Here is a 25,488-nt window from a genome sequence, read left to right on the forward strand (position 1 = left end):
AATACGTCAGAATTAATCTCAGCATACAAGCCCACTGAAGTACAGATTTCAACCTTAAGGCAGATGTGAAACGCCAGAAAAATACATTATTTCATTTTCAAACTCCAGACAAAAATCTAAAATATAATGCTGCTTTCATGAGTGGGAAATAGCCTTTCCTGCATGGCAGAAGTCCGTCCTACTTGCATTTACTAGCAAATGCTTGGGACAGGAGGCAGAAGCAGCAAAGCTGATGATCTTCCAAGAGTCCTATCTGTGTGCTGGGAAGCAGAAAATAGCACCTGTAGCAGCTAAACAACTTGCCAAAAATGTTATTTTCCCAACCAGAATGGCACTGCTTTGGTAGCATTGCCTGGCTTGCTCTCAATGAGAGATGCATAGGCACCACCTCTGGTTCCAAGGAGGCTAGTGGGATTGAAGACATCCCCACTGCTGTGTTTAAGCATACTGGGAGACTGAAGGGCTCAAAAACTTAGTGTAATGCTAAAATTAACATGAACAAATATTCTTAGTAACTCAGAGCAACCTCATTTCCTTTTCTTACGGGAACAAGCTGTATAGCAGTTGGTGCTGCTTTGCAGGATGAAAACACCAACAGTAAGATTACAGATCTCACTTTTGTGCCGAGCCCCACAAAAGGCTCTTGATGCAGTCAGAAAATCATTCCCAGAGCTAGCTGCTTTGCCATTTATTTCCTAAACGGGGAGAAGGGGGGGGGAAACAAAAAATAAAACAAGAAAAAAAAGAAACAACAGAAATTCAATCTATTCCACAGAAGAGGCTTCTCAAGGGCCATTCCTGGTTATCTGGGTTGCAACCAGGAACAGGGAACTGAGAAATGTCACTGGCTGGTGTGGCACTTGGGACAGAGCCCATAGGGTGCAGGGGAAGGAGCTGCAGGTCAGCTCTGAGAGCACTGGCAAGAGAGCAATTCCTTTGGCATGAGACTACATTACTTAAACCCCTTTCCTCATGGAGTAAACCCAGACACAATGACAGCCCAATTACAGAAACACCACTGATTTATTCTGTTAATGCCTAGCTCCTTCCAGTACGTGTTAATCAAGAAGGCATTAGCATGTCTGCACAACAGGCCACATTCCTTCTGAAAATCTCTTTATTCCCTTCTTCCAGCTGTCCTGTAATTCCAAAAGCAAAAAACCTCATTGCTTAGGAAGGCAACATCTGCTTTCCTATGGCAATTGAAGGAAAGGGGTGCAATCCCACCCGTGTTCTGCTCACCCCTTAATCTGCTCATCATTCTACCTCTGTCCCAGAACAGGAAGAGCAGCTGAAGCACCAGAAGCCATGTGCTCTCCCCCCGAGGCCATTCAAGCTCTAATTGCCTTTAATAGAAGGCTGGCTTTCTGAAGCCAGCTATTTTATTAGCTTTTTTAAAATACATTTTCACAGAAACACAGCAACCGATGAGAACAGACAGTGCTAAAAGCGAGAAATCACTTGTAAATAGAATATGGTGACAGACTTCATTTCATGTGCAATATGCAAACAGCTCTCCATGCAGATGAAGGCTTCAGCCCTCTCCTGCCCTCCCTCCCCAGCAGCTGATACTCAGCCTGTATTTCAGAGAGTCAAATCAAAATGAGCTTCATCTGCATCTACAGAAATAAAGGAAATGGAAAGAGCAGGGACAACTCTAGCAGAGCCCAGCAGCACTTACAGCAAAGGGCACGGAGACAGGCACAGGGAGTGTGCAGGATGGGGAAAAGCCACCCCAGCACTCACTGGGCACCACCTCATCAAGGAACACAGTAAGATGCAGCCCTCTGGTCCTTTAAGTTTCCTGCTTCCAAAAGTTTGCATCCTTCTAAGCTCAATAATCCAGATCAGATCGTCAGTGATGTTGTCCTGTGACTTCTGAGCACAGAGGAGCATCTCTTCCTCCCATCACGGACTCAACCTCATGGCTCCCTTCTAGGCACCTTTACTGCTTGATAAGCTAGCTTCCTTTTTCAGTGTTTTGCAACTTTTATCTATGTGGTGTGATCTCTATCTCCCTCTTGTCCAAATATGTTCTTAACACTTGAGTCATCTTGAACTCTCAGGTTCAAGAAACATTATCTTCATTGTATTTTACTTAATTCCTAGAAGGAAAACCAAGCACTACTGGATTCCTGCAAGGTAATGCTTGCTACCAGGTGAACAGAACAGGCAGGGTGGCATAACAGGGGATTTCTATCTTTACAACAGAGCAAAATTTAGTTTTATTTTCAAAAAAGCAAATGCTTTAGAAATGAAAACACAAGTCTTCCTGGGGCAAGCTGCCATTTGACAGCAGCTCTAGAGATGGTCCTCCATATTCAAGAGCCACTTAGCACAGTTCTCGAAGGACAAACTAACACAAAAAGGAGCCTAAAAATTCTAGAATGTTTTCTTTCTTCCTCCTAGCAGAAGTTTCTACCTTGCCTGCCCTTCACATCATTCTTCAACGCACAAACCACCCAATTCTGTCTCCTCTTGTTAGTCTGATCCCCTAGTAATTGTGGATATGTTTAACAGCCTGAGAATAAAAGAGGAAAACCATCCTGCCTGCACAGCGCTCTATAATGCAAGGCTGGCTGCCACGCTAGTGAAGGGTGGTAAATTGTTTGATTCTCACAACAAAGAAATTAAAGCCAAAGCAAGAAGAATTTGTATTTCTGCTGTCTGTGGAAGTACACGCAGTTTGTTTGGCACAGCACATACTTGTTTCACAGCTTGTTCACAACAACTGGTGCAGCCATAAAAAGATGAGGGCAATGCTTGCTAAGCCACGTTCAGTAACATGACACGATAGGTTTGGGTCTGCCATCTGCAGAGACTCAAATTAAAAGCACTTGCTATAGAAGTGAAAATACCCCAGATAGTTTTGTCACAGTCTGAACTAATAGAAGAAAAGAATGGCAAAAATCTTGAGTCAGCTCTGAGACTCAAAGATGCAGATTAAAAATCCAAAGGAAAATCCTTGGCTCAAAGCAGCGCTATGTATCCATGTTTGTTTTTGCTACACAAAGGTCACATACAAGCCTACCCTGCCAGGGCAGGGTGACAACAAACAGGGCCTTGAAGCTTGTCCTGTCACAGAGCCTCCAGAGCAAGGCATTCAACAGACCAAGGGCTGCTTCCTTCATTTGCCTATGTTTCAGCACACAAGAGTACAGGAAAAAATACAGCACCTATTGCTTCTACCAAATGCCAGTGACTTACCTGACTGACTCTGTGAACAGCACAAAGCAGGCAGCAGTGAGGATTTATCAAGTAAAATGCCAGATGCCAGGATTTTGATTTTAATGACATCATACGGAAGAAAAAGTCTGACCCTATAACTGTGTACTGTGGTCATATATAAATATTCCTCAAAGTCTGAAAATAAGCTGTCCCCATTCATTTGGAAAGCAGTACCGTTCTCTCCCAACAGGACTGAAAGATGTGGAATTTGTTGACTTCTTTTCTGGTGATACGGAATCTCCTGAGCAGCGTCACAACGATGGCCCTGTGCTTGCTTTCCCTGCGAGCAAAGACTGGAAATGCCATTCGATATCACCAGATTCTTCAGCTTCACCCTTCTTTGCCAACAAAATAAACTTAAGTCCCAGCACTCAAAGAACAGAAGGCTTTGCTGGGACAGATCAGCAGATCACAGAAATACCACAAATGTAAGTCAAGCACAGCAGTGAGAGAAGACAGAAGGTATCTAATGACATTTGTTGAAATGTAAACTGCCTGACTTCTCATCAGATTACATCCATCCAGCACAAGTGTGAGCTTACCAAATACAGCTGAAGAAGAGTTTGTACAGCTCATCCAAACGCAGCAGTATCTCATAGTCAGCTCAACTCAAGAACATCTGTCCATTTACAGTTTTGAACAGTAGGTCAAAGCACCCACTCCATAAAAAGCCACATTCTTAATTAAGAAATACTACTTCAGAAGTCATCGATCTACTTATCTTCCTGAACTACTCAAAGCTAAATCTGAGAGAGATGAAGCAATGGCAATTGTTGACCCAGCTCATGTTTTGAGCAATCAACAACCCCTTTTAGGGAAATGTATGCAGAGTACAAGGGAAAACTTATTGCTGGTAAACCTCCAAAACTTAAACAAAAGCAGAAATTGCAAAGAAAAAACTGTACTTACTGGAAAGGACTGTTGTGAGGAAAATGTAGTCTGAAAAAGAAATGAGTCCGCATTCCCCAAGTGCATAAAATATGCTGTCTTCATCAGCAAACTTCTCTCGCTCCTGAGAAAGCTTCTGTTTGATCATCCAACCCCAATCCCAAAAAGAGAAAAATAAAGCAATCAATTAAATACGGAACCAGAAGGCTTTCTTTGTGTCCTTACCACCAAGCCATTCGCATACACACACCCCTAATGTCACCACTCATATCCAGCGGACCTTTTCCAGCCTTCAAATCTGTCAGAACTGTTCTGCAAAGGTCAATGCTTCCCTATCTCAAATCAGGGATAAGGAAGTGCACAACAGTTGGTTAAGACTAGCTGAAATACAGATAAACTAGGTCAATTTTGCTTAACATCATCTGAATCTTTGAGAGAATGCAACGCTGCATAAACCAGATCTTTGAGAATATAGGATTTCCAAAGGAAATTATCAGATTTCAATAACAGCATTTTCATTTTAGTTGTACTCTGTAGTGGTAGCTAAGGAAGATCTATTTCACACAAACGTGGAGTATGATCAAAGATACTGGGAAGTCCATAGCTAACAGAAGCAGGAGTTCAGGAGTGAGTTTAGCAAGCTTACTGAGAAGGACCAGGACTGAGACCATACTCTGACATTCTTGTGCCACTTCTTTTCCAACATGTTGAAGTTTTAATAGAAAATACTGCGTGTTTTACCACCTGATCTCCTTTACTAAGCTAAAAATCCAAGCCACTTTGATCTGTTGAAGCTTCAAAGACTGAAAAGGATCCATAAAACTGTTAGGAGCTGCATATTGAATTCCACACTGGTGAACCATTTTAAGAACACAGCAGGAGGCACACACACACATGTACAGAAGGAAACAAAATTAATGTAAAGAACAACAGGCGTGGATGGGGTTATTTCATGGGAATCAGTTCATGCAAGCATAGAAGCACGGTCAAGGCAGGCTGAAGTTAGGATCAGCTTTAGGAAAACCACCAACAAACACCACCACACGAGGGCCCAGCTCCACAGCTGTCCCCCACCGTTACCTCTGTCTAGCGAAGATCCCATCATATACAAGATAAAGGAAAGAAAACTGGTTAACCAACAATACAACAAGCAGACAAAACATAACATCAAGTTGAACGGTTAGACTTGCGAAGAGCAAGGAGGTGTTGAAGCAACCAGGTTGTTGCTTGGACCGGGGGCTGCTACAAAGCCTGGGGCCACATCCCAGCAAGTGTTAGCACCTCGCCCCTGGGGTCAGAGCCATGGGCTATGGCTGGTGCCTCTCATCCAGCCCAGTTTTTGAGAGAACTCACCATCTCGGGTGGCAGCAGATTGGGGATGAGTTCAGCTAATAATTTAGATGAAAATTTAACCCGTATCTGGCTCGGAAATCACAAGAAAAGAGACAAAAATACACTTTTCAGGAAAAACATTCAGCTCTATTGATCAAGCACAACTGTTTACAGCAGCTCTTTGTTTACTCTCAGGAGTACAACAGGAATTTAACAAGAAGCACGTCTCTCACAGCAGACAACATTAATGGCATTCATTTCAAGCAAAGTAACTGATTTATGCTTACAGGACATCAGGTTGAAGCATCATTTACTAAAATGCTTTTACCTTCACTTCCCATCAAGCTGGTTCCCACACTAAGTGGCCTTCAAGCCAACACGCTTAGGACAAAAAACAGTACCTGGCTTGCCTTAAAACTGAAGGAAGGATCAATGGGAAAACCAGTTTTCTGTTATTGCTCCCTGATGGTGCCACCAGCTGTGTCTCACCTGCTCACGTGATTTATTCCCTGAATATTTTTCACCAGCATTTACCACAGAATAGCTGCTAGCACCCACCTGCTTCATTTGCTCTAGGGACCCCATGGGGAAGGTCCAGAAGTTGGACTATTTATTTCCAAGGTTTCCACTTGTGTGCTTAAAATTCACAGCTAGCAAACTACTCAAACAAGTCTCCATAAGCAAAAAACAGAATAACAACAAAACAGATATTAAGTCTGTCGCTCTCTGAAAAATAAAGGTTTAGACAGATGGGAGGGAGAAGTGTTTATTCACTTGCATCTTACCTTGAGTAAAGACAATAAAAAAGGCTTTTTAAAAAATATTTACATGTTAAGAACCTGAAGAAGAGGAACGTACACTGCCTCAGGAGTGCCAGCCTGCCTGCAGGTAACAGAAAGTGTATTGTTCCTACTGACCTTCCACAGGTAAGTTAAGTGCAGCTAAGCTGCTGCAGTGAGAGCTCACCTGGGCTGTAACACTTCAGGCTCTCAGCACCCATTATCCAAGTTTGGAAAGCACACGGCTATCCCTTTTTTCTGGCTTTATTACTTTCCGCGGAGCAGGGCAGAAGCCCTTCTCACTATAGGAAAGGCTAAGAGCTTTTTTTCTTCCTCTTCACTTTACAGATCACACTCTCAAGATTTATATTTCCTCACAGAGGAAAAACAATCCATCAGTCAACCCTTTGCTCAGTGACAAGCGGATTTAAGCTTAGCTGCCATTCTGTTGTCAGCTCACACACCCCCAAGTGTTGCAAGTGCTCCCCTAACCAGAAATCCATCACAGAACAACAGCAAGGGTTGGGATGCCTCAGCTCACATCAGTTTAATACTACTTGGGAAGAGGATCTGCAATTGGCAATCTATGAGGTGCATAGGACAAAAGCAGACCAGTAAGCATGTCCCAGCTGAAAACCTCCAGCACCAAGCCCACACTGTTGGCTGGACCCAACGGAACAAAACTTTCACAGACAATGGTTCATGTCAGACTGTGCCCCCAGGCCTGCTGTGGGGGCACAACCCCCAGCATAAAGTGAATTTTCATAGTGCTTGGTTACAAGTCAGACATCTTCAGTGTAATGTTTTTCTCCATATTAACTTCATTCCCCAAAGCAAAACAATAGGTTAAAACTACTCAGTACTACCCAAGTGCATCCCGAGCTGAGCACATGCAAGTGAGTAGAGCAGGCAAAGGGTTACAGCTGTAATTCCTCCTGCCATCAGGCAGTAAACTTGTGGCAAACACACACACACACACACACACACACACACACCCATTAACAGCTGCAAAAGTAAGCAAGACAAATATACCATTGATTTCAGCCCAAGCACAGCTGAGCTGTGCAAGGTCAGTGACGAACCACCAGTCATGGTGGAATAACTTTGTACACACAGACAGGTAAATTCTCTTATGGTATCACTAAACATCAACAACAGGTTAAAAAAAAAAAAAAAAGCTTTTCAGAATGCCAAGCTTGGTGTGCACCTTCCGATTCAGACACAAAGCAGCAAACGGCAGCTTAAACATAAGCACCTCTCATGAAATAACTGGTGTTTTCCCTGCTTTTTATGCCACATGGGTTAAACGCTCATCTCAATGGTATCCAGTGACGGGGGCAAACAGCCCCCCCCATGTGACTCTGAATGAAGTTGCACGCCACACACCTGCAACTTCCCAGACCATGTGATGCACAGAGACTGCAAGCAAGTAAAGCACCCAGAAATAAAACAAAAATTCACATATTCTGCAAATATACATATTCTGCCCCAGAACAGACGAGCTACCAGAGCATCCCTCAAGCCAAATGCATGGTGCAGCTCCTAAGCGCAGGCAAACATACATGAGCTGAATCAAAACTTCCAGGTACAAAGATTTGGAAAACTCACTTATTCCTTCCTTTGCTTGCTAAACGCTACCCCTAGTTTGGGTGACAAAGTGGTTTTCCCAGGGGTGAATGAGGACTGAGAGGTGCCACGGAGGTGCAAGAGCTGTGCGCCAGCCCTGCCACACAGAGCTGGGATCACTGGCATGAATTCATGGTTAATAGATCAAAGGACACGCTCAGTCTGTTAAATACTGAATTAAGCAAATCTAGAGAAAGATGCAGTTCTGCAAATTAATGGCTGCCATCTATAAAAAGAGTGGGTGTTGGTTTTGTTCTGAGCTCCTAGGGAGCCATATCAGCAAAATCCTTGCAGATCCACTTCATTCTGCATTTCAGAACTCCTTAATGAGCAGCACTTGACTTGCCACTTTGGGAAGAAAATACACTTGGTAAGTCACTTCGGGCTGACAGCGCATGCTCCAGACTGGAGAAGAAAACATGCATTTGGCACCACTGTTCACATAACACCTTTGTGTTTCAGTGTCACCCTTGTACTTTGTGCAGCCAACCTTCAGGAAGTCACCACCACCCCATCCTCACCCCACCAGTGACTCTGTCTTCCAGAACCAACAAAACACATGATGGCACATGCAAGATGAGCATATCTACAGAATCAGAAAGTAATTTTGTGAATTACTAAGGAATTTTAGGTGAGCCATAACCATCCCTTATCGATACAGTGCAGAGTTCATTCCTTTTTAAAAGAAACATCTGAAAGTTACCAGCATTACTTGAGAAATACAAGACTCTGAACATTTCAAATAGTGACAGCAGCTTGCTGCAAAGCATTCTGTTCCAGTCCCAACTGACCACCCTCAGTTACACAAACCATTAAAGACAGCTATTCGTGCACTTCTTTCACAGTTAACAATAGACAGAGGAAAAGAAGTTTATAAAGGCAGAATTATTTTTGTTTCACAGTGGGGGTTTCTGAAAATCCATGCTGTAAGTTTTCCCAATACATACATTTAAAATTCCTCTGATTAGGTCTGTCCTGAGTTTTCTGGCTCCATAAGGTGAAGGTAACCCTTCTGTATTACTGCAGTCTGGGGATACGCATCTCAAAAATGAAGATGCATCTAAAAGAGCACGTGACCACAGTGGGCTTCAAAAGAAAGCAACCCTCTGCAATCTCATGTCAATTTCTACCCTGTTTTTATCTGCCTCATAAACTCCTGTCAAAATGGTAAAGCTTGGGAATCTTTTTTTTTGGGAGGAGAGGTGGGGGGCTGAGAGGGGAATCCCATTACTATTTGTGAATACCACATTAAGCAGTATGTACATAGACTATGCAACACCACTAGTCCTGCTGGCATCCAACTTGACACTTGGAGTTTTAACTCAACAGACAGCATCCCTGCAAATAAAAGCCTATTAAAGCCTCCGCTGCTGCTGGAAGAACAAATTTTCCCATCACATTTATTGGTCAGCCCTTTTAATGAATGCATTGTAAATGGTCTTCAGCACCTACCACTGGAGTTGTTTGACATCTTCAAAAGCATTGCTTCGCCCCGGGCAGCACTCTGAGCTACATGGCATGTAAATATGCAGTGAGGAGGCTCCAGCTTGCCTTCTCAGAGCCTGCAGGGCAGCTGGCAGGGACAGACCCAGCCCCTTCCACCTGGGAAATGGCTGTGCAGGCACTTGCTGCAACACTGTGTTAGTCCATTGCAAAAGCAAGGGAAAGAAAAGTTTTAAAGAAATGCCAATGCAAACTGCAGGCAGCCTCACTGCACTCACTGACAATACTGAACTTTGCCTGCACCCAAATGCTGCGCTAGCTTCTGAAATGAAGGGGATTTTTCCTTTCACTCATTTTTTTTTCTGAGGATGGGAGCTTTAGAGAATGAAATCCATTAATTTAGAAATTTCATAATACAACCCATGCTGGCACCTCATGCCTGCAATAAGAAAAGGGGAAGAAATAGAAAGGAAAAGGCTTTCAGAAGCAAACACAGAGCTTTTCAGTCTCTGTGTTCCAAAGCCCTCTGGGGAAAAAGGCAGGGCAGGTCCCCGTACAAGGAAACGAGGACAAAAAAAGAATGTGATGGGGAATAGGGCACTTTAAGGCAATTCTTAAAGCTAGCTTTACTGTGGGGATGAGAAGTCTTTTCAGATACAGCACACTTAATAGCAATAAAGAAAAAAAAAGTGTTTAGGTTTTGACAGAAGTCATTACAGCCCATGAAAGTAACTTAGTAACAATAACAAGCCAGCAGAGAAGTTTATGGTATCATCAGTAGTGGCTCCAGAAGATTTATTATGAATTCTACATGTTAATATGGGTAAATCCATACAGACTCTGCAGGGCAAATCAGGGTGGTGCCAGAACATGGGATAATTTATGACTGCCTGATAAATACTGCAGCTTACGACCTTTCATGAGCACATTTTAATAAAGAGCTTTTAAACTCTCTACTTGTGGGGTTATTTATCTGTTTACGTACACAGGGGACACAAATACACAGCAGGGCATAGATGAAATTGTTCTGCACACATCTTTCTCATCAAATTTAAATTTGGACACATACAGAGAATGAAGAATTAGGCATCAATTATTATTATATGGGTGGTCTCCTGAGACTGGAAAGAGAGATTTGCATTTGCTCCTTCCAGCCAGGCTGGAAATATTCATCCCCTTGCAACAAATGGCACCTGAAATGCAAGGCCAGCATTCAGCACGACCAAGAGAAATGACACAGACTTTCCAGACCCTTGGCAGGCAGCACACCCAGTCATGCACAGGAGGAGGAACCCCTGCTGGGAAAGCAGAAAGGAAACGCTTCTGAAAAGGGACAGTCTACACTGCTGCTCCCTGCACTGCAGTGCCACACTCCTAGGCCAGAAATAGGTTGTGCATCCCATTCTCACCCTCAGCTTCTTCAGTCAAAATGAGCTGACTCATTTACGGCCACTGCTTTGGCTGTAATGGCTAGCAATGCTTCTTAGGAAATATTCTTTATCCACTGTGCATACTTCCAGCTGATGCATGTTCCTCCCCAGTCTCTCAAACAGCTGCAGACATGGACTATCTTTCACAGAGGGGAAAAGAAAACCCCCCAGCGTTGAACCTCTGAGCTCTAGAGGTTTTCTACCCAAACTTACAGGAGATGAAGCTTCTTTGCTCCTGCTCTTCTCCCAGCAGCTCTTCTCACACTGCCTAGTCTACAGCCAGCTCAGCTCCAGCATCAGCTTTGTCCAACTGCTGCTGCCTGCCCTGAACTATTTTTATCACAAGATCACACACTTTTTTCCCCCCATTAAGCACAAAGGGCAGACAATGCTTGGGAAATGCATGGACACAAGGTGTCTGCAGGCGCACAGACTTGTTTAACTTATTTGGCATGGAAATTTGGTGCGGGAGGACTGAACCGAGGTCTTCCACATCCCAAACCACGCTTCTGAGCCGGAATATAAACAGGCACTTAAGTCTCCAGTTGGAAGATGAGGTGCTGCCTTTCAGTATCTCAGCCTGCACTGTACAGATTTGTCTGTCATATTCAGAATACTGCTCCCCCTTCTTCTATTAAAAAATGCTGTGTGATTTCACAAAGTAAATGGGCTTCATTCATTTCACAGATTTAGAGAGCGAAGCCACAAGAAGCCCTTTTACAAACTTCAGTTCTTGCTCCCCTATTCTTGAACATAGTTCACCCAACATACCTCTGTGCCTTTAAAAATAATAAAAATCAGGGTAGTTTGCAAAAAGCACCTTCTCCAGATTCACACGCAGTCAAACACCCGATGCTTCCCTCAAGCATTTTACAAGCTTAGGCCAGCTAAATGCCTGCCTTTTCTCACAGAATAAAAATAATAGCACAGCCTCAAGAAGGAAATGTAATTTTCCAACAGAGGCAGCCTACTGCTGCCTATGGAAACAAACAAACCAGAAAAAAAAGCCAGATGCCTCAAAAGACTGCAAGAAAATAGGAAGACATGAAGGTGTAGACTTGAGCACTGCCATTAAGAAATCTTAACCACCTAAGCTGGAGTGTTTTGGCCATAAATCCTTTAGGTCAGGTCTCATGGAGAATGAGTTCAGGACTGTTTACAGGAGCAGAGAGAAGGGGTCAGCATACACTGTCCCTTTTACATGAAAAGTGCACGTTATGAGGTCTGAAGCACAAAGTAATAAAAGCACATGCTGTCTGCTCTGTACCTGCCAGAAATCCTGGTGGAAGGGGAGAGGGTTAGAAAAGGGAAGAAAATGAGGGAACGCTCGGTTACACCAAAACCAAAGCATCATTAGAATAAAGACAAGTACCACAGATCAGTAGCCAGAAGAAACACCCGCTGGATACCTAGAAACCAGAATGAAAGAACACAGAGCAACCAGAGCATTTCAACAGGATCCGCCAAACGAGCCCTGGGAAAACAGGCAACAGAGTTAGTAGTACAAGGTAACAGCAAGGACAGCTCCCCTAAAACTGATGTATGCCCCAGAGCTTTGGTAGAAGAGGTAGGAAGGGATGGAGCATGTTCTCTATGTGGAGGTAAAGCAACTCAGGAGTGCACAGGGATGTTTGTGTGCCATGCATTTACTTATGTTAGAAGCAACTAAGCCTTTTCTTTGATAAGACTCATTTTCACTAAACAGAAACAAAGAAGAACATGCAGTTCAGCGTCACGCAGATTCCAGTGACCCCCACACAGGAGAAGGCAATAAGGAACACAGAAGTAAAACAAAACAGCAAACCAAAGCAGCTGAGGGCCAAGTTTGGCCATGTGAAGAAATCCAATGAGGAAAGAAATTTACAAACACAGACAACGGTGTCAGCAAAGCAAGCAAAGAGAGAAAGCACTCAGCTCAGCTCACAGATTTGCTGATTACTTGCCATAAGCAGCATCCCTGTTTGCTTTCCTCAAGCCACTGGAAAGAACTCTCTCTGCCGGCTGGTTGGAACACTTTGGGGAATGGCAGAGAAACTTGCATACAGAAGAGTGAGGTTATTACCTACACGAGATGCCTCCTGCTTGCAATATAAACACAACCAGAACTAAGCAGGATCAAAAGCGGAATGAATTGAAAAGCAGGAAATCTGAAATTAGACACTGATGTTTCACAGGGATTACAGAACAAGCTAGATGAGCACCTCGAGGTATTTCCAAAGCTTTAGCTGTTACTGGCTTACACCAGCATCCCTAGTGCTCTTACCAAACACATCAGAAGGACTTCATACAGCTGAATTTCACAGGACTGCACCTAAGGTTTCATTCTACCTAAGGTAAAGCTCTGAGGATCTTCCTTCACTAATGAGCTCATTAAATTAACTGCTCACACACTTCATACCGCATCCTTTTGAGTAGAGGCACTTAGTATCAGCACCTGTGATGTTAAGAGGCACTTAAACATGATCCAGTGCTTGGTACCTGAAGCAAAGAAGGACTTGAAGCTTGTCCTATACAGCAACTTACACCATTCTGGCTCATACGTGAACCAGAGGAACCCAGAAATTCAAGCTAATGCATAAAAACCCATTTTTCTTCATTTCCAGAACTAGCAGCAAGGTTCTTCAATTCAGCAGAAAAAATCTATACTAAGGACAGCCCACCTTCCTTCAGTCCTTTCCACCGATACCCTTCCTGAGCACACTTTTTCAGGCTCCAGAGGATGCCCTTTCCATCATTTGGCATGACATCTTCCTCCTGCGTTGCCTCCCAGCAGCTCTACAAGGCTTAATTCTAGGGCAGTTCATGGATGCACACACCAGTGGCAGGAGCTCAGCAGATAAACACACCTTAGGCCAGTCCTTGTTCTGGTCTCCCACACAGTCCTGCCACCTAGATGACAGAATGATCTGTGGCACAGGCAGGCTCTTCACAGTGGGAATGAGTTCCAGATGTTGTAGTGGTCCTTACCTGATTCTTCTATCTTTACACTTCAATCTCAATGGAGGATATCAGAGAAACCAACACAAAAACATATGTAGTTTTGAACAAATTGCCAGGATAACACAGAAAACACAAACTTGTAATTATAATTCAGCAGTTAGAACATCTGGACACACATTAAAACAACCCCCCCCCCTTTCCTTTTGGGAAGTGATAAGGGCTGAAATGGATGTCTGAAGGCCTCAAACAGCCCTACTATTTCTGGTAGGGACTGACTTACTGCTATCCAGAGAGGGAAATTTTCTTCCAGGAAAGGGTACAGAAACCATCAGAAGTATTCACCCTCACCTTCATTTTGTTACCACTCTGCATTTGTCTCAGGCATCCCAAAACATCTAGAGATGCAAACATAAATGCTGGTAGGAAGTACCTTATTTGCAAGTTTAATTAGTGAAAGCCTCTGTAATCACTTGCTGCAGCAATGGTATTGTGAGGGTAAAAGGCTGTGGGCTTTAGTTTGTACTAAGCAGAAGCAAGACATTCCTCCATACTGGAGAGCAAAAAGGGAAGTTTATTCAGCGCCAAACTAACAATCTAGCTAGGTTGTTTTTGTTTGTTTGTTTTTAAACTCTATGTGCTCACCACACCCATTTTTTGCCTTCACTCTCATGTTTAGACCAGGCTGTTTTGCTGAAAGTTCCCTGCTCTGGCTCACCAAGATGGGGACCATGCTGAGCACTGGCTCCTGTCTGCACAGGTGGCAGGGCATGATTCAGAACAAGGTGGATATGCATCCTGCTTCAGAGGAACGCCGCTACCAGAATCACTCCTCCAGGACATTAAACTTGTCAATCACTAATGCACAGGGCAAAGGAACAGTAATTAAACAATGCATGGAAAAGGAAATGTTTAAAATTACATCTGTACTGTGCATGCAACACCAGTGAAGCCTGTGCACATTACAGGTGCACAGACAATTCTGCTTAATAATGTGAGAGCTTATTTATCACCACAAATTTGATAAGCAAGGATGAAAGCAATGAGTGATGAAAGTACAAGACATTAATTTGAAAGTCTGACGCAGGAAGGAAATCTCCAAAGTGCTCCTTAAGAAGCACTGAGGAGCAGAATGCAGCTGGGGAACAGTGCTCTGAAATTCAGGAAGACTGCACTCCTAAAAGAGGGACACCTTCAAAGGTGGCGAAACACAAGGAGGGACAAATGATATTTTTCCTTCAGTACCAATGAGCAGAGTGCTTTGCTGATGGGCACCCCACTACTCTGCTCTCATGACACCCCACCTGGAGCACTGCATCCAATTCTGGGGTCCCTAACACAAGGAGGACATAGAGTAGGAACAGAGACAGAAAAGGGCCATTAAGATGATCAGAGGGCTATAGAGCACCTCCCCAACACAGACAGGCTGAGAGAGCAGAGGATCAACAAACTAAAAAAAGAGAAGGCTCCAGAGGGACCTTACAGTGGCCCCTTCCAGTACCTGGAGCAGGCCTACAGAAAAGCTAGGAAGGACTTTTTATAAGGGCAGGTAGCAAGAGGACAAGGGGAAATGGCTTTCAACTGGAAGAAGATAGATTTAGGCTAGATATTAGGAAGAAATTCTTTACTTTGAGGGCAGTGAGACACTGGAATGGGTTACCCAGAAAGGTTGTGGGAACCACCTCCCTGCAAGCATTCAAGGCCAGGCTGGATAGGGCTGTCAGACTGTGATCAATGCAGTCTAGTAGAACTGTCCCTGCCTATAGCAGGGTGTTTGGATCTAGATCACCTTAAAGGTCTTTTCCAACCCAAACCATTCTATGATATGATAAAACGCAAGAGGAAGAAACACTTAAGGTCTAAGCATCTTAACTTCACAATATTTAGAGCTACAAGCTGGAATCTGTCTAGTCTCACATCAGCCTACTTGCCTGCCAGCACTCAGCTCAACACAATGAACACTTGGAGACACTGACTAACTCATTTGTCCCCCACTGAATGAAGAGGAATCAAGGCCTCTTTCCCTCTTTTTCCAGAAGTCTGCTGGGGAAGAAAGGAGCACATAGACAAAAAGAGAACCAGCGACAGAGCTGCCTCCCTGCGTGTTCAGCACGGCAAAGAGAAGGATGGGGTCATGCTGGCAAACAGATGTGACCAAGGATTTTCACTGTATGAGTGTCTCTGGGGTTTCTGTCTCAAAACGAATGAGGGAGAAGTATTTAGGATCAAATGACAGAAGCACTGTTCCATTAGTAAGGCAGTGAATTTACTTCCCTCTCTAGTCACTCTCTAAATCATCACTAAGGAAGAGCAGGAAGGAAAAAAAAAATGCATTGTGTTCTCACTGTGGTGTTCAATCACATGCACAGCAAGATGCTTCAGAAACCCCACACAACTACGACAGAGGCACATCACTCCAAAAATTACTTGGCACTACCAGTCCCAATCACTGCATATAATTCAGCTACTCTGATAGCAATTTTAAGCAAACAAAATGCTTTCTCTGAGAAGAACAGCTCATATCTGCATATTAATGGTGCAGCATTTCAGTCTCAACCATTTGAGCCCCAAATTCACACCCATACTTTAAACTTGGTCCTCTAATATATAATGAAAATGCAACAGCTGTTTCTATCATTTTTTTTTACTGAAACGCTTTCTAAATGAATATTTACACACAACCCTGGGTAAAAATCTGCTGGGAATCAAAATTACTTCTCTGTACTGGCTGAAGAGCAGAATCTAGCTTGTATATTCCCAGTAAGTTTTGGGAGCACAGCTTGCTCTTGTCCAAGTACTTGTAAACTCCTCTTGCTTAAAAAAAGATAGAAAAGAAAGAAGGAATTTCCAGTGCAGAAGGCTGACTTGGAGCACATACCTGTGCCAAAAGCCCCATTACCCCCATGTGACATCCATCTGTAGGGATACTTAAGGGAAACAATGGACTCTCAGCTTGCTGCACCAGCTCATTCTCTCCTTCAAAATGCATGAAACCAAAGGGTCAGAACTGCATCTTCACAGGCAGAGCCACAGCTAAGCAAAGGCAGAGGAGGCCTTAATTCCCAAGAGGAAGCAGGAGCTGGATACAGGCAAGAAGAGGGGCAGAAGGATTCAATTCCTTGGGTGCTTCTCTACAACTTGAACCTGAATGAGCGTCAGTCCTGCAGCATCTTGAATGCTGCCTAACAGGGTAACAACTGATTGCGTTAAATGAAGTCCACAGCAGGCAATAGAATGAGAAATAAGAGTGTTATCAAGATAGATCAATCTTCTGTCAGCTTTTCTTTATTGAGGAAGAGCCAAGACCAACTTATTTCATGCACTCTTCAAATGATTGCCTCACCTGGACATCACCACCACCCTAACAGCCAGAGCCAGCTTTAGTCAGCCCCAAGGCACCTTTAAGCTAACAGCTAAACAAACAACAATCTTTCTTCATTTTCAACAATGCAAACTGCTTCTAGAGTGTTATTAGACTGTGGGAAAAAACAGGGCCCAGGAGAAGGTAATGATGAAGACCATTATAACACCCTAAACCTGCTGCCTCACTTTCAGACCATCCAAATCAGAGCACACAGACATCCAAGTGCAGCACTGACACCTGTAAGCTAGATAAAGCTTTCTCTTCTGTATGGGTCAACAGAGGTGATGTTTGGTACATGACATGCAAACACATTCTCATTTGAGTTCTCAGTGCTGAGTTGCAAAAGAATAAGCAGCTGAGTTCAGCAAACTGCTTCCCTAATATGACTGGAAATGGTTGTACAGTGCTCAAGAACTGAACCACCAGCACAGATAGTGTGAGTTCCAGCATTCCTTCCCTGCAAACCTTGTTTACGTAAAGCCTAAGGTATGAACGTGAGAGCTTGACAAGATAAAGCGATGAAAGCAAGATGATGTAAAACAGACTGCTACAAACCAGGGGAAGAAACACTTGATATTTTGCAGAGAATATGTACTTTTCTTTTTTAAATCATGAAAAGCAGACATCATAGTTGTATGGAGGGGGGAAAAACAAACGTTCACAACACGCTTCACTTTTATGCATCAAAACAGCTGCCAAAACACTACCCTGCAATTGTCTGTTATCAAGTCAGCTCCTGTCTTGCTGCCTAGAAAAGCAGAACATTGCACAGCAGAGATGACAAAGACCCCAGGTATCTGATCACCTTTTTTCTTCACCTTTCCCTACCAAACAAAACACAAGGCAGGGAACTGCATGCATTCAGCCCACACTGTATTTACATATGTCTCTAAATGCAAGTTTCTCTGTCAAGGCTTCCCAGAAACGCCTGACACATCAGGTACATCACTTCAGCAACGAGGGGGATCAGAGTTGCTTACTGCTTTCTGGAAAAACAGAAGCTTTATTTTCAGATGATGCAGATGGAATGAAAATGTTGCTAGCAGCCAGGATAGAAGTTTGTGCCTACAGTGAGATAATGGAAAGCTAACTAACCTGCAGTAATCTGCATCAGGTCAGTATGGGCTGGTAGCCCTGGGGCAGAGCTACCTCCACACAGTAGGGATTACAGTGGGGTTAATCGGGTCTTCAATTTGCATAACAACAGGTAGGATGCCACATGCTCCATTACACAGCAGACAAAACTACAGAGTATGCTCAGCGATTTTCCAACAGTGTTTCATGTCAACACAAACATCCAGAACAGGTGCTTGCCACTGTGGAAAGGACCTAGGGTTCAAAAGGGGAATGAAGCAGAGGTATCTGATGTGGGGGGGACGGAGGAATACGTGCTTGGGATGCAGGAAGGATCAGGTGTCTCCAGGAACCTGGAGACAAACTGGAAGGGAAAGGTCAGGTGAGTTTTCCCTGAGAAGGCTCAGCTCATGGGGCTCAGTCACAACAAAGCAGCAAGGAAAACTAATTTCAACATACAATTTTCTGGCATACCAGTACTTAAGAGGCAGCAATATTTTGACTGTAAACAGGACATGAAGCTCCCTTTGGATATAGTAACAGTAAATAAGAAAAGTTTCTCTATTAAAAAAACACTACAATACTATAGAAGCTCAGAAGACTGTACTTGAACTTACACTTGAACTTACACTTAGCACAGTTAATAAGTACAGGACTCTAGGTTAAAAAACCAAAACACAACTTATTCAGTAATTAGACTGTTAAGTGTGTATGTGCTCACCTTTCCATCATAGCGTTTCACTATAAATTGATCCAGCCCCAGATCTGAAAGAGAAAAGAAGAGTATTTACAAAAAAAAAAGCTCTTAGACAACACAAGCAATCATTTCTTGGGCTTTCAGGTACTGCAGTGATTAGGAAGTAAAACAAAGTCTAAGGCACAAAATGGATAAACTATTTTACATCTTCCTGTATGCACGTTGCATTTTGATCACAAAGGACAAACTCAAAGCATCAGAGAAGGAAATCTATCCAGTAATGGTGGGGGATATTCCAGCACTTCCCACAAGATCCAAAATGCCCACCCCAAAGGTGAAGATTTCCGGTGTGCCAGCATGCAGAGATTCTGCCCACAATGCTCCACATAAGAACAAGCTTTGTGAATATGTGCTTAAGTAATACCTTTATGAACAGTTCACATGTAGCAAAATGAAGGATTGTTCCCATAAATGAGAAATCCTCATACAAATCTTGCTTATGTTGCAATATAGAACTGTTCATTTGTAATCTATCTTTAAAGACAAAGAGTTCTAACTGCATTCGTGAGTGCTTTAGCTAGAAGGGTGCTTTGGAGAAAGGCAGAGCGGGAGACTACTTATACTAGGAAATTGTGGCTCATACCAACACAAAGTATTTGTCTATCCCTAAGTGGGGAAAACAGCATTTTCAGAAGGGGGAAGCAGAGCCCTCCATCTGAATTGCTCTGCATCCTGTACATAAGAGCAAGACCACCAAAAAAAGTCAGAGGTTAATTTGAGCTTTGCAATACAAATCAGCGTGACACACCCTAAGGAGATGAAGCAGAACTCGAACCAAACACTTTCGGTAGGTCAGGAGCACAAGGGCCATTTTTCATTTCTCTGAAGAATAAAACCCCTCCAAATAGCTACATTCCATGCATTTTCTGCCACTGTTTATGATAATTATCACACGCTCATTTCAATTTAAATTAGAAAAAAAAAAAAGATGGAAAAACAAAATAAAACCTCTTCCAGCTCATCGGGAGTAGCAGTGCACAGCCTGCTGCATCACCTGCCTGTGAAGGAGGGTCATAAAACACCTCCTATCCACTGAAAAAGTTCATAATGATTACAGTGCCAAAAATTGAGTTATTCATCACTCCAAGGTGACCTCCTCAACCTTTCTGAGCCAAAGCAGCTACAACTCCATCACCAATATCAAAGGCAGTTGCCAGAGGGCTTTCTAGGTGTGTGAATACTCAGAGCACCTTCTCACCATTTTGCATGCCTGACAACACAGGAAAAACTGCATATTCAAGCACTTTCAGAATGTAACCAGCTCTTCTTCTGATGAACTTTATGTCTGAAGTTACAGGTGCAAAGTCAGTAGGATAAATAGAGCCACGCTAAGAAGCAAGTTCTGTTTAATACATGTTCATTTTGCCAGAGAGGTCACATAGCTGGGGCACAGCCCTCCTGCCCACACAGATGCTGAGCAGGGCTGCTGTACACCGCACGTTGCACTCAGGTCATTTCTCCTGCACACCCCATCTTCTCAGGCCTGGAAAGAGCACCCAAGGCACATCTCTGACACATACTCATAGAAAGCTAAAAGAGGACACAGGATAAAAATAGCAGGTGAAAGTATGCCTTAATGGCAAACTGCTCGCACTCAGCACTGCTAGGAAAGCAAATAGGTTTCAAAGGCAGCCTAAAATGAAGGGATGTTCAAACATCAAGGAAAAACCAACAGCTGCTTTGATACATACAAATATTTACAGGAGTCTGTACTTACATATACAGGAAGTTATTGAAAAACAGCAAAATACCACCTAAAAAGACAACCCCAGTAGACAGATAATATAAACTCAGTGCTCTCCACAGATATAACTTGAGGTAGGAAAAGGAGCAACAAAGGGGCTGTGACTGGAGGCAAGTACAGAGCACCACAGAAGTGACAGCAGTGGGCAGCAGTGGAGGAGTCAGCAAAGAACCACTGTGATGAAGTTCTAACTGCAGCAGATTGGCCTCAGGATCGGTTCAGCTAGCACAGATGTTTGCTTTCACGCATTTCCTTGCTTGCTATTGCACAGCATGAGAAACCAGAACACCTAAATAGCATAAGATTAACCCTGCAACAGATGCACCTACAGCCACTGAACTCTGTGAAAGTCAAAGTCAAGCTCAAAATAGATGAGTATATTCAAGACTTTATTCCATACATTCTTCCCTTCTCCAACAGATATATATATATATTTTAAATGGGTTTAGCTGCATATTTTTCCACTAGTTTTTAATCTTTCAGACTGACAGAAGGAAACCAAAAGGTGGACTTCTGCCTGATGCCTATATTATATATATATATATACACATATATACATATATATATACATACATACATATATATATAGGGTATATTTTATATATATATATTATATATATATATATATAATATACCCTATATATATATATATATCTTTACATTACATGCAAAAAACAGATGCCCCTTCCTATGGAAACTTTAACACAGAGGGAATTCAGCTTACACACATGCTGTAAAGCTAAACTGAGAGCCAGCAAAATGGAAAGGCTGCATGAAGGAAGACCAATGGGAACAAGCAAAAGCAAGGGCATTAGTTGTTACATTTCTGTGATTCAAAGGGCAGCATGCTAAGCTACAACTGCTGTGAGATTCGTGCCTCTCAGCTTGGGGTCGTATAGCAAGGAGCACCTGGCTGGGCTGCTAACAAGGGGCAGCAGGAGCAAAAGCTAACACATGTGCCTAACAGCAGCCCGACCTTTGCCACCATTCTATACAAAGCAGAGGCTGGAGTGCCATTCTCCCAGAAACAGACCAAAGCATTTCCCCCAAGATATGACCAGACAAACAAGGAATTGTTTCAGGAGGTTCCTGTGAGCCACATTGCTTCACTAAACCTCCCATTTGCTGAAAGGCAGCAAGAGGAGCACCACAGATACCAGCTCAGCTCAGCTCCAGTGTTCATTTCTGCTGTAAAGTACTGACACGTTAGCCCCTGGGAACACCAGGAGTACCTGGTGCACAACAATTACTTTGTACAAAGAGCCTTCAGGTCATTCAGTCAAAATAATGGGCTTGAACTGCACAGAAGAAAAATGAAAAAGCCAATTCCTTCAGCATATTCTGAAAACACACCATTGTTTCAAGACCAGCCCAGCATGAATCCATTTTGCAGTTTTTATGGGATTTCTCTTGCAAAGTCATCCTACAGCCAACAGCTTGCATTGGCTTGATCTCACTGCAGCTATTTTAAGCTCCTGAAGGAAACCCAGAGCTATGAGCCACCCCAACCACATCTTCTACTTATGTGAAACACTGTGCAGCAGCTTGCTCTATGCTACATACCCAGGTTACCACAGCTCCTTTCACTTACGCAGACTCTGCACCAGCCATTCACCACCAGGAGCACAAATGACTTGCAATGATTTCCAAACCTGCCTTCCGCAGCCAGTCTATTTGTGGTCCTCAGGAACCACTGTACATTACTCCTACAGACTCTGATGGCACCTGAAATACAATCATAGAAACAGAAGCAGCAGCAAGGCTACCACAGGGGAAGCTAATGAAGCAGAATCACCCTAGCTGTTACTTCAAATTAGATTGACACCACTCCATCACCAACCTCTAAAACACTCTGCTCCACTCTTATTTGCATGACAGTAGATTGCCAGCATTGAGAAGAAAAAGGTTTCAAAGTAAATCAAACCTACTTATATTCCCTGCCTGCCACACTGGGGAGAAGGCCGTTCAATAGAACTCTGTGCTTGTTTCTTTCATTTGCAGGTAGGAGGGATGTTTCATGAAGAAGAAAATATTGACATAAAGAAAAAAGAGAAAAAGCCCACAGAACAACCTGCTGCTACTCTCATTCCACTCTAATAAGAAATACAAAGTCAAATACTTGTTATATTTCTATTGATTAATGAACATGTACACACCACGGGTTCACTCAAAGCTAACTAATAACCATACCTGATAAGTATCTGAACAGTTACTAAGCTTTCTGCGTTACCCTAGAAAGCCAGCCATGGGCAGCAGATTATAGACTGCTGTTTTGAAAGGTATTTAACAAAGGAGCTTCCAGAAGAATGGATTCCCTCTGTGATGCCAACAGCTTTCCACTGTGATGGAGCAACCTTTCAGCTCCCTCTGGACCTTAAATCCTTGTCACACCTCCCACAGCGTTTGTGTAACAGTCACTCAATGGCTTTCCCTTTCCCACTGGTTATTACAACCCAAACTCTTTCTTGCAAGTAGATGCGCAAGAGGGCTAATTAAGAAGAGTGAAGCACATAGCATGATACAATAGGGAAGGAGAAAATGCTGTACCACGTTCTCCCATCTAAAGCTGTAACCCAGCTTTGGTTTTGGTTTTCATGTTTTTTCCCTGAATTTAAAATGCCGTAGATTTGTCAGAGGACACCAACCTTGGCTATACACTGAAGTTAGGAACTGTTTTGTTCACAGCCCTCTCCCCCTTCTCTAGCAGGCAAGTTAGTGTCTCTGGTGTATGTACACATAACATACTGCAAGGGGGAATGGTCTCAAACTAACCTGGCATCTCTAGTTTCCTCTTGGGTCTTATACATCCTTGACTCATACCTTTAGGGCTTTATACAAGCCTAGGGAGTCCTTCTCCTCACCATAAGACTGAGACTTATCACACAGCTCACGACCTCTTGCTCTGTAGGGCATGAAATCTGTATGTTGGAAATCCAACCCAGAACAACAAATAACCACACCCAGTCCTGTACTGATTCAGAAGATATCTTGTGTTCAGCTGCTTATGTTTGCCCAGTATAACAAGTCATTTTAAAACCTGGAATTAACCCATACAGTCAGAACAACACCTCTCCCCTTGCTCCATGCAGAGTTTCAGAGGATTTCTTGCAGTGAGGTCACAAGAGCTCTGTTCTCCTTCAAGCATTCACACCAAAGCACTGCAAAGCAGCTCTGCCACGTACCAAACAAGGAATGGTGAAACTCCTAAGTCCAGCACCAAGTACTTCATTTTATGACTCTACATACTCCAACAACTGATACTGTGTCTAAAGGTCTGTTGCATTAAGCTGATTTTTTCCTCTTTCACATGCTTTGTTACATAAGCCTTCATGTTTTCACAAATTCCACTTTGCAGAAGCCAATACACCAGCACTGCAGTTCTGCTCTTGAACATCCTGGCTTCAGCCAACAACTTGGAAGAACTCAGGACAGAATACATCAGCTTGCTCTGTTCTTCTCAGCTCCTCTCCCCCAACACCATCCTGCCTGCAAACACTGCAGGGGCACAGCTGCTGTTTTTGGCAGCACATTTCTGATTTCTTGCAGACAAAAAGAGAAGAACATTACAGGCTATGTCCAAGACTTCAGGTCTTTGAGCTGCTGCAGTATGGTGGATCTTGGAAGACATCTATCATGCAAGCAGGAGTTAATTAGTTAAGTAATATGGATGAAAAAATAGAACTGGTTTGGGTATAATCTCTGTCTAGTGTGCTGCCTTAAGACACACCAGCTTTTTTCTTATTATTACAAAGGCAAAAAAGCAAATGAAGGCAGCAGGATTTTCACAACCCAGCCTAGGCACCCCCTGCAACAAGCACACCACCCTTGTGCACACAGGCAAGGTGTGAAGGCATAGGACTGTGTTATTGCACAGGATGAGGAGGCAACGGCTTTGCAGCACAAACTCAGCAGTACCACTTGCAGAATACCTTGGGGTCAGTAGGACTGCAGAGAAGCCCATCATTCAGTTCAAGCCTTATCCCATGATTACAACCCATATGATTACAGGCAGATATGTGACCACATGATGGAGATTTCGAAGGAGCACCCAGGGATGAAGGCAGGAAGCTCCCGCCCCAGTGGAGGGCACACCTAAGTCGTGACTAAGGGAGAAAGCAGCCTCAGCACTTCCTTAATCACCTATAATCCAGATTACCCTATGAGTCAAAAGTACAGAACAGATGTTCAGTGCCACAAGAAATCAGCCAGCAGGTAGCAGTGTGTCTTAACAAAATTTCTGGTTTTAAAAATCAGATCTCTCATCTTTTACAACCAGCTCTTAAAACATTTGAGAACAAGGTTATGGCTGGTTTGACTTTACTGTGGTACTAAATGTTTTATTTTTCTAGAGTTCATTATGTATTTAAAAATCATTTACCATGATTGGCACTCATAAAGAACAAGCAACCTAGCAGTAGCTTTGTCTGGAAGCAAATCCACAACATTAATGGTGGTCAAAAAAGATTTTCAAGCCAACATGATCAAAGGCTGCCTACCCCCTGATGGGCAGCCAAGGCCCAATTCCTCATTCTACTTTCCAAGAGCACCCATAAGAATCATGAATGTAATTTTTTCCCCCTTATAGACTTACTCATGGCACTGACTGGCAGCACTTGCAGGCTCTTAAAAGGCTGTGATGAGCTTCAAAGGGCCATTTAAACAGCTCACCTAGCCAGTATAATAGTTACACTATAAGGTTAGCTACTTGTAAGACTGACAAACTGTTCACCTTGGTTTGTCTCCAAAGCAGATGTTGCTGAGCGCTCCTTCACATTTTCTGCATACACTTTAAAATGCACCAACAACGTACATTGCACAGAAGAAGTAGAAGAGAACAAAATGTCTTAAAATTAAGCATAGGATGGCTTCTATTTTTAAACAAATTG

General features: G+C 43.2%; 1 protein-coding gene across 2 annotated transcripts in view; it reads right to left on the minus strand.

Moving 5' to 3' along the window:
* MICU1 (mitochondrial calcium uptake 1) overlaps nt 1–25,488 on the minus strand; it is a 90,585-nt gene that overhangs the window by 32,036 nt on the left and 33,061 nt on the right. The window contains exons 6-8 of one of the 2 annotated variants that reach the window (XM_072340928.1): nt 18,823–18,866; nt 5,470–5,535; nt 4,138–4,252 (exon numbers count right to left, since the gene is read on the minus strand). In XM_072340928.1, the coding sequence (XP_072197029.1) occupies nt 4,138–4,252; nt 5,470–5,535; nt 18,823–18,866 (225 nt within the window). The remainder of the gene's footprint in view (nt 1–4,137; nt 4,253–5,469; nt 5,536–18,822; nt 18,867–25,488) is intronic. The other variant, XM_072340929.1, reaches the window with a different exon arrangement.

This window comes from Excalfactoria chinensis, chromosome 6 (genome assembly GCF_039878825.1).
Source record: "Excalfactoria chinensis isolate bCotChi1 chromosome 6, bCotChi1.hap2, whole genome shotgun sequence".
Lineage (NCBI taxonomy): Eukaryota > Metazoa > Chordata > Aves > Galliformes > Phasianidae > Excalfactoria > Excalfactoria chinensis.